The sequence below is a fragment of the Eulemur rufifrons genome, chromosome 19 (genome assembly GCF_041146395.1).
Source record: "Eulemur rufifrons isolate Redbay chromosome 19, OSU_ERuf_1, whole genome shotgun sequence".
Classification (NCBI taxonomy): Eukaryota; Metazoa; Chordata; class Mammalia; order Primates; family Lemuridae; genus Eulemur; species Eulemur rufifrons.
This window is the reverse complement of record NC_091001.1, coordinates 90,224,234-90,242,402: the sequence shown is the minus strand read 5'-3', so window position 1 is coordinate 90,242,402 and position 18,169 is coordinate 90,224,234. Positions and strand designations below refer to the sequence as shown.

Below are 18,169 nucleotides of genomic sequence, written 5' to 3'. Positions count from 1 at the left end.
TTCCTCTTGGTTTTCCTCTTACTCTGTGACCCTGTTCCATCTGCCCCTTAAATGATTATTCCTCAAGATTCCACCCTTGGTCCACTGCTGTTTCCCCCTCTTGAGTGATTTGATGGAATCATTGTTTTGATAAAATGTTCTAAGGCAAAATCACTGGATGCTGACTGTTCCCAAACCTCTACCTCCAGGCATTTTCCTGAGTTTCAGACTGAAATTATTTTCTCCACAATGTCTTTCTCCTTTCTTGTAATTTTGATTTCATTTAACAGTCTATTATCTACTTAATCACAAAACAAGAAAACCAGGGGTTATACTAAATTTCTTGTCCTAATAAACTCCTGTAAATTTTATCTCCTAAATATTTCCCAAATCTGCCCCTTCTCCAACCCTATTATACTACATTACTTTAAGCTCTACGCTTCTGATTCCAATCTTTGCCCCCTCCCTAAAGTTATGCTCTTTAACCAACAATTTATATATTTATAATAGAGTCTATTAATAAATCTGAACATGCCATACTCTTTCTTATTGGTATACTACTATACACAAAACAGGTCTGAGTTATTTAGGATGGCAAGTAGAGCCCTCTATTATCTGACCCCTGCAATCTTCCCAACTCCTGCCAATTTCCACCCCATATGAGTAATACTGAAACACTATGCTATACCGGTACCCTGGCATAACTTTCATTATTTATGCTACAATTATCTATGTTTCTGGCTCTGTCACTAGACATTTCCTGAGGCAGGGACTTTCTAACTTATCTTTGTACCTCAGCCCAACACAGTTCTGGAATATAGCAGACACTGAAGTTTTTATTGGCTGGTGTGAGTGCAGTGGTGTTTACAACTAATTGATCACAACCAGTTACAGATTCCTTTGTTCCTTTTCCACTCCCACTGCTTCACTAGCCTAGCCTAAAAAATAAAATAAAATAAAGTTTTTATTGAACTAAACTGCAGGCCTTTTTTCTTGAAGAAATTATAACTCGATTGAACAAATACTGACATTTTAAGAGATTTTTTTCCCCCAAGATTTCCCTTCAAATTTGTGGGGAACAAAATTTTTTTTTTCCTATATCTGCCCCACACTTGACAATTTTATTTTTAATAAGAAACTTTTCCGTATACTAAACATACATATTTAACAGCATAAAGAAGCCAACACAATGTTCAAAACAACTTAAAACCTTAACTTTTAATGATAAAAAACTAAACTGTCTTCAAATTTGAACATTTTAAAATGGCAATTGCTAGCTGAAAAATACACGGGTAAAATTAAAAGGACCAACGTGGGATTTCAAAGATAGTTTTAGTTCTCAGAAGATGTGCTTATTTCAATATTCAATATTTCTTATTAAAAGTAAAATTGTCAAGGTTTCATATCTTAAAGTGATACCTTAGAGTGTATTCACATTTAGGTTAGCATTTGTTTTGCTCAGACTCCACAATATATCTAATGAATACATGTTTCATTCTTTTGAGAAATACAATTTTGATTTATATTTATGGTTAATAGATTGTTTTTTCAAACATGAGCAGAAAAATTTTAATGACAAGACATGAATTCTTTAAAAAAAGCCCAATTTTGTAGGAAAATACAATTTCTCTTTTAACAAACATGTATTTATATTTTCAATTCACTTCATTAAAAAAAAAGTCCCCGATTCTTAGGAACATTAATTTATCTTTGCCTAATATGTGTAGCAACAGCTACACCCAGTGGCCAAAGATGAGTAGTGAAGTTTTCTAGCTATCTTGTTACAATAAAAAGTAAATTTGGAAATAGCCGTTTTTCAATTTATTTAAGGTTTAGGATAAGGGTTATCTTTCACTACAAATTACGTTTTAAGGAAATACTCAAGAATCTCTGGGAACAAAAACCTTAGCTCACAAGCTTGATGTGAGGTTCCAGAATAGTTCAGTTAAAAAAAGTTGCTAAAATAAAACTCAAACCAAAGAGAGAACGTACAGATACTTTATTGCTCACCTTTCACACAAAGCACACCTCCAGCCATTTTCTTTCACAGCTTGACAATGTTTACGTATACAAAAACCCAGCAAGAAGCATCATGTCATGTAGATTTCAGTAAAGGAGAATGTAAAACATCAACTCAGCCAGGCTTTTGTTTTCTGCAGCAATAAAAAAGGGCCTCCTGCACTAAGCAAAAATCTGTCTTCCTTTGTAGTGCATTTCTTCCATTACAAAAAAAGTCTCCTGCCTAGAGCAAACTAACTTGTATTTGCTGAGCCAGTGGTATTAACTCGTGCATAAAACAAATTTCGGTTTGCTGTTTCTTCTAGCAGATTTCAAGTAAAAATAAGTTGAAGGAAGAACTTGTTTTGGATGGATGCAGGTCAGTTTGAATTGCTATACTTAACTAAATGCTTACATGTACTATAGGTTCACAACTTAGCTTGCTTTTATAATCCTTATGGATTTTGGCCGTGTCCAAGGTTTCCAGAGTTGAGCATATGGTACAGTATTCCATCAACAGAGTAAGGCTACTGAATGTGCTGTCTGCAGAAGAGCTCACTTAATAGGAACTGACCTAAAGTTCTATCAGGAAGCAACTGTGGCACAACCTCTCTGAATAAAAAGCCAACCGGGGCAGAATTGTGCTTGGAAAACAGGCATTAGAATACTTCAAGCAAAACACATATACATGGATTGTTAATATGAGGTTTCCTAGTAGTAAATCTAAAAAAGTCTAGGCGAATCCTCATTTTCAAAACTGCATATTGAAAACAGGAGAACTACTTATTCAAGTAATTTCTTCAAAAAATATGCACGTTCTGACTGTGGAATTAGTCTACTGGTCAATTAAAGGCAATTTTAATCACCTTTTAAAAATTTTTCATAGAAAGGAGATGTTGTATGTGTTTCTCAAATAAACAGCATTATGTAAATCCGTTAAAAGAAAAAACCAACAGAACTGAATGAAGACCTACAAATGCTATTGCCAAGCAGGAATCTGCCTGCCACCTGTGGTCTCACATTAATTCAAAATAGAACGCTGGATTCAGGATTCTGAAACTAAGTTTCTATTACTTGAGCTCTAGCAAAACGTAAGGGTCTGTAGCCTCAACTAGTATAATGTCTTCCCTGTCCAAACCCAGAATGATTATACTGATAACCTCCATGCTGGAAGTGCTGCTCAAACTGACCCCCTTGGTGATAATTCTGGCTCCCCCTTCCTCCCCAACCTCCTCCCTGGCCTGCACGACCACCTCGGCCTCCTCGACCACCTCTCCCTCCGCGGCCACCACCTCGATCACCATGGTGCCCACCATCTTGGTATCTATTGTCCTGCTGGTAGCCACCACCCTGGTATCCACTTCCTGTATATGATGATGTCTGGAAGCCACCATAACCTCCACCTTGATAGCCGCCACTGTGGCCACCATGATAGCCACCTGGCTGGAAACCTGAATCTCGATAACCACCATCTTGGTAGCCACCTCCTCCTCCACTCCCTCCATCTGTCCAGCCTCCTTGATGCTTATTTCCTCTTCCTCCCCCTCGGCCACCATGGTCATAGCCACCACGTCCACCTCTCCCTCCTCCTTGTTCATGACCTCCTCGTCCTCCATATGAGGAATGTTCATAGCCACCTCTCCCTCCTCCTCGGCCTCCTGCTTGCTGTTGGGGGCCATCTTGCCTTTTCTGCCATGGTGGCATCTCTGGGGGTGGAGGTTCAATTTCATTGGGTCTACCACCTCTGTCAGGAACCCTGCCCATCAACACCTATGGAATAAGAAAGATATTTTATTTTATTTTATGAGCTGAAATAAATGTATTTGGAAGAAAATTAAAGGTATTATAATCACCTTATTTATGGCACAGGCAGTCTTTTCTCTTATAGAGCCGCTGCTAGTCCTTAAAATCTTTGACAAGTCTTGTCTTGCTGCCAAAAGATGGGCAACAGAAACAGTACTTTTAGGAGATAAGACTGAACGTTTCGGCTGGTAAACCTTGGCTAATTTTTCTGTCTGACTCTGTTGAAAGAAAAGTGTTCGAAGACAAATGTCAACTTTCAAAATGGCATAAACACTCATATTAAGTTAAAGATCTACAAAATATTTGATAATGATATTTACTAGGTGACAGGCGCCAGGAAAAGTTATAAACTAATCATTGCTCCTACCTAGTCAAGAACTACCTTAAAGTATAGCTGTCGTATTTGCTAATATGGCAAAGAGTGATGGTGGGGACAGGCGTGGAGTGGGACGGCTTCCCTTTAGGGTTGTGGGGCCAAAAAGATAAAAAGAGTTCTCCCTGACGTTGGTCTCAGATCAAATACATTCATTTTCTCTATTGAAATATAAGAATGTAAATCCACTTCAGTAATTTTGCTTCTTAATTTTCCCATCTTTGGTTTCTGCAAGTTAATAAATTATCTGTTGCATGACTGAGACCTTTTACCTGGATTATCTCATTTAAGCTGAAATATAACTTGAGTCTTACTTACAGATTCTCCAATTCTCTATAAACATATTTTAATATTTGATCATAGTAAATCTAATACTTCTAAATTCAATTAGCAAGTTAAATTGTTAGCTTAAAATATAGTAAACAAATAATTTGAAAACAATTTATTATTGTAGTAATTTTTAGATTCTATAATATTTCCATTTCTCTCACAAATGGGTACTTCCAGTAAAGACTATAAAATTCAGTTTTGTTGAAAAATATTAAAAAGTTGAAAAATAAGTGCTTTTATTATTGCTGAATAGATAAAAGAGTTGCTATTCAGCAAGTCACTAAGGAAAAATTCTTACATGTGTCTCTTATGTATTTCTCTTGTAGTCTCCATTTTATCTAACCTGTTTAGATGTTTAGGGATCATGTCTATAAATACTCTGATCTTTTAAATTATTTAATGTATACCTTAGCTCTGTCAGACCAGCCAAAGGACTGTACAGTGACATCCAAACGTTTTATTAGCAGCTTTCTCCGGACTTCATATTCATTGGCTATGGCTTGGTTAATTGCTTCTATTTTTTCCTAAAGCCAAATTAAAAAGACCAGTTAGAATTTAAATCTGCTTGATCCTCTGTTTTTTTAAGGGCAGAAACTATGTCTGTCATTCATAACTGAATTCCAGGCAGTTAACACACACAGTCCCTTTTCCACATAATCTATTAACAATTAATGAAATGATAGGCAACAAAAAGCTAATTCTAAAACTTTATAAATATATGCAGTACAAAATTCTTATTTGGCTTTCCCATAAATCAGTTTGTGATGCTCAGTCCAATTAAGTTTTTGGCTTGAAGGCAATCCACTTGGCAATTAGAAACTTGTGTCATACTGAATTTCAGTTTATTTTAATCAGCTGTGTGAAATATTTACAAATTATAACATTAAGTATTTCTCATCTTACACAAATAAAATTACTTTGCATAAATCTTGAGATTCACAAAAATGATTCCAAGGATGTCCACCTAGAAAACTAATACATTACAAAACATAATTTAAAAAGCACAAAATGTAAGTGTCAACATAAAAGTCATGAAATAGACAATTCCTTACAAAGTTTATTCAAGATGGTCACTACTCACCCAGTGGGCTGGTCCCATTGGCTTCTTCAATAAAGGCTTTCCCACATGATTAGGTGGAACTTTTGCTAGTGTTTCCTTTAACTGACACAAAAATATAAACAAATGAATAAAAAATCCAAAACTCAAACATGTCCTCCTCATCTTCCCAATTCCCATCATATCTTGCCATCAAAAGAAGATTCCTGACAGAGGCAAAGGTGGAGGATGTTTTGAAATGTAAATGTAAATGTCAAAGACCCACAAGACACTCACTTTTCCCACTCCTCATGTGCCTATAGAAGCACGATTCCTTCATTGCACCTAGAACAGTGCCTGACCACGGTAGGCACTCAATGAGCATTTGCTGAATGGATGAATGAACACATAGGAAAATACGGACTATGGATACACTGCTGCTCCCCTGTAGAGTTCAGCCGTATTTGTGCATCATGGTGCCAGTCTACCCCACAAGGCAAATGTACCAATTCTTAAGAGTCCAGCAGATACGCAATAGGGAATAACTCTGCTATAACAGATACCATTTTCTGCTACTCATTAATTTTTTGTTAAAATTGCTTGATCCTAAGAAATAAAAAAATCTTAACTGTTGATGTGTGGTATAAAAATAATCCTAATTTATTTTCACATACCAAATTAATGTTATCAGTCAACAAATCTAGTTTGCCAATTGAAACATATGAGACCCGAAGTGATTGGATTTAAAAACAAAACATTAACATCCTTTTCTGTCCAGTCAATGGGGAGGAGAGTGGTAACATTTAATGATAAAGACCTTAAAAATTAATTGCATCAAAGTTCAATGATCAAATAATTTTTAAAGGACTTAAATCTTAATCCTTTTTCTATTATATCTAGCTTACTTTAGCTTATAAACCAAAGTGTAAAGTTTCCTTTTTGAAAAGAAACATGCTAACATGTTTTTTAAAAAAATGCTAAAATACTGATTTCTCTTTAAGGTATCTAGGATAAAAACCCAAAAGTCAATTAGTAACAATTAATAATATGCACATTAGGTTCCCATTAAGAGAAATTAACTTAATTGTTTCATTTCATACAAATGTAGGACTATGCCTTTAATACACTACAATTTGGTACTAAAGGTCTTACTTTTTTTTCAATCCCGCTGAAGAATTGGAACATAGTTATATTGGCTGGAGGTTTGGACATTCCTAGAGCAATACATATGCCTTTCAACTCTTGAAAGACCTCACTACCGCCTCCTTCTTGAGCTTTTTTTGGAGGAGCATTCACACAGAGCATTCTGGCAGCTTCTAGTTCTGAGATGAGGTATGCTGAAGTAAACAAAATAAGATTTCAAAATGAGATACAGCTATAGTTATAGTCATAAGTCTGGAGTCACAACTCTATCGACCTAATGATATGTAACTTTTAAAAAGCTGCAAGAATGGATAAAAACAAGAAAGGAAAACCATTTTACCTGCAAATGATATAACGTATAAATTGGTTATGTAATTTAGGTATTTAACCGATATTAATGCTTAAAGGTTAATTTAAAAATAAGTGATTCTTCTTTGAAACCAGAAGATCAAGGTAGATCACATCTAAAAATTTGGATTCTTCCACTATTAAGGAACCTCCAGAACAGGGGTTGGCATCTGTTAAAAAATTAGCAAACGGTGGCAGGTGGCCAATTTTTAGTGACAATTAAAAATGTTCCCTTTTTTACGTATTACCACTTGTGAACACCAGTGATGCAACTGCCTTACCCTCTTTTGTCTCCCAGTGATTAGGCAGCCTGTTTAGAATCGGTGTGAAACAACATTTTTAAGTAGTCAAAGTTTAACTTATAGGAGAAGTGGGAAGGCACTAAACTCCCAAAAGTTCCTTTCCCAGTATCCTTATGTTTCCCTCTGGCTGTAAAAAGAAAGCCTGCTTCCATCTAATGTTCTTCTCAGGGCTCCCTTTCCCCCTACTTTCCTCACCCCACTCCCCCAAAACAACAACAAAACTTTCAAATCACTTCTTGGTAGAGTCTCCTTTGTGTCAGTATCATCCCCTTGTGTGCTGATTTCAGCCAGGTATAATGAGGGCTGCAATCTGCTTCAGGTAATTCAGTTGAAGATATCAATATTCAATCTCATTCCTTTAACATTCCCAAGGACATTTCAATTTTTATAAAGATGATTAATAATCATCTGAATCTTAAGATGTCAGGTTACGTGACAAAGTCAGATCCTTCTCACAATACAAGGAAAACAGTTTTGGAAAAAGACATTTTCAAGGCCCTTAAGTCCTATTAAAAGTACAAAAAAAAGAGGGCAGCTTGAATATCTCATTTCCTACACCCAAAGTGTAATGCTAGAAACATAGGGGCCATAATTGTAGCAAATCATTTCTGAAAAGTTGCCCACTCCTGTTCCAAAACAACAAATATAGCTAAGTTTCTGGAAAGGTCATCTTAAATGGGTTTGATATTGTAAAATCTTTACATGTTCCATACAACAAACTGTATTTTTATGAGTTAAAACATCAAAACAGTAAAACTCCACCGTTATAACAATAACCACTGTTTTTATAAATACGGTTTTACTAGAACACTGCCACATTCATTCATTTACATATTGTCCAGAGCTGCTTTCATGCTACAACAATAGAGCTGAGTAGCCACGACAAAGAACTTACAGCCAACAAAGCCAAAAATATTATCTGGCATTTTTAGAAAAAGTTTGCCAACCCTTGTTCTAGAAAATCATATATTATGATTTAATATACTGGTTCTTTAAATTTGGGACAACATAGTTCAGGTATTCACAAAATTAGCTCACCAATATAATTACCATGAAAAAACTTTCACTGTAATCAATGTGTTCAAAGCACAAGGAAAGGCACTAGAAATATGATTAAAAAACACACAAAAACGAATATTTCCACTGACAGTCTAGTTAGGAATAAAGAATATATGCCCTCCCCCCACCCCAAAAAGGTGAATAGTTCTTCATCTATTAGGAACTCAGATATCTGACTTAATTTACCTAAGGGAAATAATCTGAGAACCATAAAAGGCCAATGAATCCTTACTCTGATACATAAGAGTTTTCAGCCACTCACTGAAAGACTATTCTATTTCACTAACAATTCTAATGAGGTTGGTTTATTTTTCCCTCTAAAATACAATGTGATAAAAGACTAAAATTACTGAAGTAAGGGTGCTAGAAGAAGTAAAATTATAGCATTAGGATGTGACAACTGATACTTGGAAAGATGAGAAATATTTACACAGAGCAAGTAGAAAATGAGTACACGCACGTAAATACCAGAATGAAAGAGAGGTTAAAAATCGAGGGGACTATATTAGAATGGGGAAATAGCAGAAGCAAAGATAAAGAAGGAGATAGTGTGTATGTACGTATGAAGAATTAGAAACACGAGTAACCTTCAGTTGATTTAGTAATTTAACTGAGGAACAAACAGTTGTATATTCTTGAAAAGCTTTTGAGGGTGACAGCACATTAAAATACAGTCTATAATTATGACCCTGAGTCCAAAATAATGGTCACTGCAGTCTGCTTAAAAAACAGCAAAGAGTAAAAAGCATTTTATAAAAGATTTACATTAAAGTAGTTCTTGTAAGCAACAGCGTTAAAAAGGCCAAACTCTGAGCTCTTTGGAAGAATTAACTATTCAGAGTCATTACTAAGCATTCCTCACAGCTCTTATCCTCATATGTAGATAACGTATTCTAAGTGCAAATATTATTGAGAAGGATAAGCAATGCTACAAAGGAAGAACCAGGTGAGTACAGTTATTGAGCCAGTTATAGAAATTATACAATTTGAAGGATACTGAATATGTAAGAACTATATATGGCAATATTAACAGCTAGGAAGCAATATCTAACCTTATATGCACACTCCCCCAATAACACCCATTTGACAGACAAAGGGGAAGTTAAGAAAGTGATTCTGGAATAACTTAGTGCTTAAGTATAATGGCTATGAACACATTCTTTTCCTAATTGAACCTTCAAAACAGGAATTGTGCTACTTTTCAGAAATCAAAGCGTAGCTATAAAAACAAACATTTAAAAAGTCCTTTTAATTGTGTCTGTCATAGTGAGAACTATAATATTTAGTTAACCAAAGCTTAACCTAAATGTGCTTTAGAATGCTACAAAAATTCTGAGTTAAGACTATTGGTTATGTTTAGTGGGAAGTTTATAGAAGGCAATAAAATTTTTGAGTCTACTAAATGTTTCCAGTGAAGAGACAAACAGTAGTTAGTATATAAAAAACATGCAACGGAAGAACTTGTCATAAAAATTTACTTCCCAGAATGATTAGCAAGTACAAGACCAATCCAAATATTATTCCAGAATACTTACAAACAAAACCAAAACCCCTGAACAATAATTCAACCACAAAGAAATATCAACAGAATACTTTAAGTCATTACATTAACCATTAACTGCATCTAATGAATGCTTACTCTCCTCAAAGAAACTAATTTCCAAAGAAATTTTTCATTATTTCCACACTATCTTCCCAGTCTATTTTAAAATGTGCATCAAGTCTAAAATGCAAAGGTTTAATGATCACACACTTGAACACTCCAGCACTACCACTGGTCACACTAGGTGAAGCACAACGGCCTGAGTACCACCAAAGCTGAAATGAAAGAGTATCAATTATAAAAACAACAATGCTACCAATGCATACACCCACCATCAGCTCCTAAATACTATTTATTAAAAAATAAATACATAAATACTATTTATTTAAAAAAATAAATAGTATTTTGAATTAAATCCATAATGAAACAAAATAAGAACCACTGGCTTATTAGTCATGGAAAACGTAAACAGAAAATAATAGCTACATTCTGGTAGTCATGAACTTACTGAGCAAAAGGAGGCAGTTCTTCTGAACAAGAAGGCGCTTGGTCACATCCCCAGATGTCAGTGAAAGATAGGGACAGTTCATCTCCCCTAGCAGCCCACTCACCTCAAGCTGGAATTCTTCAGCTTCACTTGGACCTTTAAAGAATTAAAATAATCTTATTTAATAATACTGATTGTTTCTCTCATTAGCATAGTAGTTATGTATATTAACTTAAATTTAAAATAAGATTTTCATAACTTGAGTTTATCCTTTCTCACACTGCTGAAAATGTTCTTTCTTAAACAGTGTTCATTAGGTTATTCCCTTACTGGAGAATCTTCAATGGCTCCCTAATTCCTACCTCATCTAATCTAACTTTTTGTCTGCCTTTAAGGATTCTTCACAGCTGCTTATGCTTGCCCTTCCCAGCACATTCAGTAACAATCACCTACTTACTCCCTTCACAAATACTCCCTCTATTTGTGCCAGGCCAGTCTCTTCACTGTTCCAGGAACAGCCAGTCTCATTTCCACTTTTGTGCCTGCATTTAAGTTATTCCCTGTGATTGATATGCCCTCTACTTTCTCCTCTAGCAAATCCTACCCATCCATCGAAGCTCAGTGGTCTTGCTCCCTGATGAAACCCTCCTTAAGTATTCTCGCACTTATGATTTCCTCTCCCTGTGAACCACAAAGTGAACCATTTAATTCCTGTACTAATCTCCAGTTGTTTCATTTGTGCCTAATATTCCCAGTTAGACTTAATTTGAAGACAGCAAAGATGGCTTATAGTTCTATAATTCCTGTAATATGTAAAATATGTAAAAAAAGAAAAAAAAAAAAAGAAAAAAGTACAGTTCATTGGGTGAGCCAAGGGAAAAAAACAATGCTCTTTTCTCATTATTTTCACAACCATTTGACAAAGGGGAAGAAGGAGTAGAAATTAACTAACAAACTTTGAGAGAGTCACTCAACCTGAGTTCATCTTCTCATCTGTAAGACTATATTACCAATGTTTTGCAACCCGTGATTGGGAACCCTACAGTTACACAGAGCTCCTTTAGAGGCAGTTGGGAAGGATGAGGAGAGAGTTGTGCTAAAGGTACCCTCTCTCTACTTTAAGTAGAACAGCTACACCTTTTTACCTGTTTTATATGCTGGCTTCTATATCATGTTTCATTTGAACAAAAGGGCTCCAGGTTAAAAAGAGTTATCATCTAGTATTGATGTTTTCAAAGGTTCCTATAATCTCTGAAACGTTAGGTCAAGAGGCAGTACCGCACAGTGTTTAAGAGCACTGGCTCCTGAACTTGACTACCGGGGCTGAATCTGGCTCCACCTCTTACGGGTTGTGTGACCTCGGGCAATGCATTTAACCTCTTTGGGCTTTCTTGATTAATATATAAAAGTAATAAAACCTGCCTCATAGGGTTACCCTGAAGTTTAAATGAGTTAACACATGTAAAATGCTCAGAATATATGCTCAATAAATGTAAGCTGCTGCTATCATTATTGTTACACTATACCCTCCTTAATAATTAGAATTGAATGCAATTAACATGTACACATTACTAACACATAAGAAGGTGAGCTCTTCAAAATGGGATTATGTGAGAAAAAAGGAGATTGTGTGTATAGTTCTCCATAAGGGTTAACTGGTGGGCATTTTTCTTGGTCTCCTATTATAGGTTTACCTACGGCAGGAGGGAACCAGATGGTGAAGTGTCAGGTTCCAAGCTTTTGTCTCTTTTGTAGCAGCTACTAGCATTAAAAGCGTTAACAAAATTGGCAAATATAAAACAGCTCTCAGGCCCCTAAATCTGAACATGTTGAATCTGGTTGTGACGTATCTAATGGTACACTCCTATGATAAAGATAGCTTCTTAACAAAGTGTTCTCTGTCTTCCCAAGCATAATAGAATTATATTGAATTTACCATGGTATATGTGTTTCCGGAATCTGGTAGTCCTAAGAGAAAAACATCCCAATTTCCAGGTCTAGCCACCAATCTAGGATCTTAAAATTCATATTTTATAAAATGCAGAAAGTTCACATAGTCTATATTTGTGGTCTCCATTTTTCTGTATCTCAGTAATAGGGTCTTTTCAGCCTCCACCAATTTTTAATAGTTATGTGACTATATTCTGGCTTTTCAACTTCTGAATTACCTCATCTCTAAAAATAATGGAGGAAAAAATATCTTGGCTCCTTTACAAAATTCCTCTGCACATTTACAAAAAGCTTGAAATTTCAGCTTTAATACTATTAATGTTCAATTGATAATACTCTAATTTTGTTTTTATATTTTGTACCTCAAAGTGAATGTTTACTTACTGTTAGTTGCTTGCACATTTTCCTCTAGCTTACAGAGCACTCTTAATTCAGACACCAGCCAAGCACAGAGTTTGGTAAACTCGGGGGAACTGGCTCCAGCCGAGACTGCCTGAGACAGAGCGCCATCTTCCAACAATGGGCCCTTGTAACTGGTGAGTAAGAAATTACACTTAAGAATATAAAATCACACCTAATTTATTACAGATAAAACACACCTATGAATTATTTATGTAATTAAGCAATAATGTAATAAAGATAGGTAATGATTATCAACTTCTAAACTTGCAAATATAAATAAAATTTAGAACCATATTGAACCATTAGAAGAACAACCTAAATGTTAACTACATTTCAACCCTTCAAAATATATGTGAATGTTTAACAGAATAAATTATGTCAACTTCTTCTGTACATTTACTGAAAGCTCTTGTTGTAAAGGTTTATTTTCTTACTATAACTGAATTGAATTAAAACCAGATTAACAAGTGATAGCTAATTATAACTTGTATTTTAGAATAAAACTTATTTATAGTTTATCTTATCTAGAAAGTTTTAGAAATCAATTAGGTTAGACTTTCTTTAAAAGCAAAAACTTTCCAATTAACCATTTATTTCCTTTTTCTATATTTAATGACAGTTAAAACTAGTAAGACATAGTAGTACCAGAGAAATGTCAATATGAATTTAATAATTGTTGGGGCCAGTCAATGAACTGGAGCACCTGAATCCTAATCCTTTGTAGGTGATTCCAGTGTAATTTTAAAAATTATAAAATGTTCAAACATTTATAAAAGACAACAGTAACAATGAACTTCAAGCACTTATATTTTAGAATTTAAGATTTTTATCAAAGTAATCTTAAAATATATTATCCAGATTGTTTTATATTCTTTTAAATGAAATATTGATAAAAACACTGCTATTAAAGATGACACATTAGATATGGTTAAGATAATGTGAAATTTAGAAGTATAAGTATGTTAGAAAAATGACAATTTTCAATCCCTTTAAAATACAATTATATGTTTATACAGCATATGAAATGGAATGGAAAAAATCATACACAAAATATGAGATTACATATAGTCTGATATCTATACTTAAAAACCACCTGTTATTAGACATTGGAATAAAGAGACTAAGTCTAGAAATTTCTCCTTATGTTTCACATTTAGACTCCATTAGTTTATTCAACATGTAGTTACTGAATTCCTACTGTGTGCAGGTTAGAGATAAAAGGTAGTCATTTAACTTTAATATTTCTCAGTGAATCCTTTAAAAGTACATATCAATTAATTAAGACTGAATTTTAATGCTTGAGTGTCACCAAACTAAGTAGTTATGGTTAAAATTTTCAATGGTTTTTAGAAAATCCATCTCAATTATTCAATTACAATTGCAAGTAACAATGATTTTTATAGTGCCCAAGAAAAAGTTAAAAGAGGGTAAAAGAACAATAATGTGAAGAAACAGCATCCATGGCCAATTCTTAAGTGATCTCTGTCCATGCAGAATGGCTACATTTAAATAAGGTCTACCGCTTCCTCTCATTCCACTCCTCCTTCAACACTATTAAGTGCCATTTCTTCCAGGCAGCTTCTAGTACTTCATTTCCTTTCCCAGTAAAGGGATCTCCCTCAGTGCTCCTCACAGTATTATTTTCACAGTATCCTGTGAACCTCTCTTTCACCTCACCTTGTACCCTTAAATGCCCAGCAGCCCAACAATGCCAAGAACAAGTGTTTCTCAAAAATATTTAATCAATGAATGGTTTCATATGTGAACAAGGAATTCAGCCTGAGATTCCAGTAAAAAGAGACCATTGTGCTGAATGTAATTTTTACTTATGCCCTAATGAAGGAAATAAGTCCCCTAAGCTCTGCAGTATATATTAAAATTTAGAGCAAGTTTCAAAGAAAAGAACAATGGTATTTCACATTGACAAAGATTATAAGCACAATCCCTTTCCTTCCTAAAAATTTCTACCAGGATAGCAAGTTATTAATACTTAAGTGGGTAGACTTTGGGAACCCTCAAGGTGTCCTTTCCTAAAGAAAGGTTTCTCTCAAAGGTTTCTACGTCATGGGAAAACCTAAGGGAAAGTTTTGAAGTTTTGATAAAGGACTTGTTACTTAAAAATACAGCCAGGTAACTTGTACTTTGTTTTGACACTGTACCTGTAGGCAAATATTTAATCACACAATTTGTTTCTGGAACTACCTTTAGCCTAAGAGGTTCCAAGTTCTCAAGTTTAATAGAGTACATTGATCTGGGTAACCTGGTGAGATAAGAAACCCTATTTCCAGCTCCTAGATATTGACAAATTATGGTTGAGTAACTCAGGAGGAGAGAAAAAATGCAACACAAATATGCAGGTTCTTAGTGGGTGAAGATGGGCTAATGGGGCTCAACAAGGCAGAGTGTCAGAGTCAAGGGAAACTGCCAGTGGTTCCCAGGGAGGTGGTGATAGGTTAGATGCACAAGTGGGCTGGCTGGCGGAACAGATGCAGCGCCCAGACATGTGGCTTAGGGAAGCCTGGGTGCATGCACAGAATGACTGGGCAAAGGAGAAATTTTGAGAGAAGTGGGGTGGGGTAGGAGTAGGAGCTCAAGACCAGAGCAGGAAATTTGGAGGGCAAGCAAGGAAACAGAGAATCAACTTTGGCAACCTCTAGAGCGGGGGTAGAGCAGGAGGATGGGGAGCAAGAAGCGAAGCTCGGGAGTGGGGGGTGGCGAGAACCAGAGCCCAGACAATGACACGCATGACTGACAAACGCTGCGGGTAACTCGGCTGCACGGAGCACTGGGCAGGCCCAGGGGCGTCGGGATTAGAGGTCTCCGAGCCGGCAGGGCAAGCAGTGGACGTGGCACGGCGGGTCCCGGGGCCATAGGAAAGCGACAGCCAGGAGCCCCGGGGTGCGGCGTGGAGAGGCAGGTGTCTCAGACTGGGGCGCAGGAGGTGTTCCCGGGGGACTGGCAGTGTGGGGTTTGGGAGACTCGTGCCCTGGCAGTCTTACCCTAAATCTTCCAACGACTCCAAGATGTCAGTCTCCATGAGGTCACACTCCATGCTACTGTGGTATTCAAATTTCCGAGTCGTCAGGCTCCCCTCTTCGCCGGCAACGCGTACACTCGCGCATGCGCTACTCTCCCGGAACTTCCAAATCGACAGCTGGCGCCTCAGCCCCTGCACTGCGCATGTTCCGAGCGTGCGCAAGAAACTTGGTCTCTCCCACCGCCCCGCCCCTGCCCGCTAAAGAATTGCCGGGCCCCACAGTTTTGCACATGCGTATTACGGAATAGTGAAGCCGGCCGCCCAAAGAAGGGCAGGAGGACCGGCTGCGTGGCAGCTGGGCGTGGGGATCAGGCAAGGTGGGAGCGCTCCAAGCTCCCAAGCTCTCTTTATTGGGTATACGCATGTGTGAATCTTGGGGGCGAGGCGGGCGGGCTAGGAGCTTGGGGCGGGGTGTGTCGGCCGTGAAACCGAGTATGTGCATCCCAGATGGTACATGGGGTGGTTCTTTGCAGCTTGCCGGCGTGTTCTGTCCTTAGCTGGGGGTCATGGAGAAGGAAAATTCATGTGCTCCGGTCTTAATTGCCCAGGACTGGTAGATGGGCCAAATGCCGAGAAAGACAGTTAACGTGCCATTTGATTTCCTTGTGGCTGCAGTAGCTGTAGTTTAGGGTTAGGGATGAGTCAACTTTCCTTAGACAACGGATGTATTCCGATTGTTGGGTCGTTTCGCCCCATGCATTCTCCAACTGACTTTTTAAGCCTTTCCTAGACACTAAGCATGTTATTTTATGGGGAAAGGTGGGGGGGGGGCTTCACTCCTTAACAAATAGAATAGAATTTATTTAAAACCTTGTAGTTTAGAAAGTGAATAAACTTTTTGGCTGTAATTTCATTGCTTTTGACATTATTTGCCTGGGCGTAACATTCAGTCCACGATGGGGTATGATTTCTTGGCAGTTAATGAGTGTGTGCTTAGGGATTATTGAAAAGTGAGGAAAATTGTTTTCAAAGTGATGGCGTGTTTAGAAAATTATATTTAACCATAAGTTGGCATAGTTACATTGTGTAGGCATTTAATTAAAGAGTTTTCACGTTGGTACCAGTAGATTTTATTTTGTAGTTCTCAAGCATTTTCGTGTCTAATGAATAAATGCTCCTTTTCCTTAGTAGTACATTTTTTTAGCTCCTTATTTCGCATCATCTGAAGTAGGGCAAAGTTATTACGTACCTGCTGTGGCTTGACATGGTATTATTTCCCTGACCCACATTATGATGCAATCATCATAAGGCTATGTAAATATGACATTTTACAGAGGAAGACACTAAGGCTCAGTATTTTAATGATCTGTCAACGATCTTAATGCCCATAAGTATGGAACTAGATTTTGAGATTGAGGCATATCTGAATCCATATTCCTTCCTATTTGACTAGTCAAAGAAGGATTTATAAGCAAGATATGAAAAGATAGAAAGATTTAGCTACTTGTATTTGTTTAATCTTTTATATATTGTACATAATTATAATAAAAATGGAATAATTATTTTTTCTCATAGGGTTGTTGAAGGTACTAAACAAAAAGTAATGCTTAATACAATTGGTCAATTCAGCCTAGAAGAAAAATACACAATCAATTTTGAAAGAAAAAGTGTTTTATTCGTGATTCATTTTTTGATGTTAAGTTGTAAAACATAATATTAGTAAATGAACCATGATGCCTTAGCTAAGTTTATCAGTATTTTCTTTCTAATGCAGATCATTAGTTTAAATCAAGGGTTGCTGATGTGAGATTTTTATATGTATTACTATTAAAAATAATTCTATAGTGGCTTTTTCTGTTATTAAAACAATGCTTTTAAATATTTTTCAAAAATTGTCATCATTTCTATAGGATCTACTAGGAATCTTTTGCAGCTCATTTAGAAATTGTTTATCTTGTTTGTAACTTATCTGAAGACCTAATTCAAACGGAGTTTAATAGAATGAAAGGAACAATAATCTGGGTATTAGGGAGCTCTGGTTTTTGCCTCAGATTAGTATGAGAATTTTCTAACACTTAGAATGCTCTTAGAATTGATTAGGTATCTGTAAGGCTGGTGGCGGGCACCCCTCCCCTTCCTGATGGAAAAAGAAGAAGCCCCTCCTACTCCTCCATACCCGCCCTAAAGCTGAAACAAAGAAATTCCTCACTCTTCCTGCTGAAACCTTCCCTCCAGAGAAACTCCCATGCCCCACCCCTAAAAACGTATATAAGCCCACCCAGACTTCTGGGCGGGGCGGCTTCTCTGGTTCCACTCGTGGGACCATGAGGCTCACCCGGGCCCCTCTCTTGGGACCTGGGACCCACCCAGGAACGCCCCAATAAAGCCTCTTTATTTATCCCTTTCAACTCTGCTCATTTTTCTTTCTCTGGTGCCGGC

General features: G+C 36.7%; 1 protein-coding gene across 2 annotated transcripts; it reads right to left on the bottom strand.

Annotated features, from left to right (window-relative positions):
• Positions 1 to 1,961: 1,961 nt before the first annotated feature.
• FAM98A (family with sequence similarity 98 member A) lies at positions 1,962 to 15,883 on the bottom strand. Of its 2 annotated transcripts, XM_069493895.1 has the most exons (8): positions 15,753 to 15,883; positions 12,736 to 12,884; positions 10,423 to 10,557; positions 6,672 to 6,856; positions 5,565 to 5,645; positions 4,891 to 5,007; positions 3,831 to 3,998; positions 1,962 to 3,747 (listed from the first exon to the last, which is right to left on the bottom strand). In XM_069493895.1, the coding sequence occupies exons 1-8, from the start codon at positions 15,803 to 15,805 to the stop codon at positions 3,085 to 3,087; spliced, it is 1,551 nt and encodes a 516-aa protein (XP_069349996.1). In that variant the 5' UTR covers positions 15,806 to 15,883; the 3' UTR covers positions 1,962 to 3,084. The 2 variants fall into 2 exon arrangements, with proteins under 2 accessions (XP_069349996.1, XP_069349997.1); XM_069493896.1 differs by lacking the exon at positions 6,672 to 6,856.
• Positions 15,884 to 18,169: the final 2,286 nt, after the last annotated feature.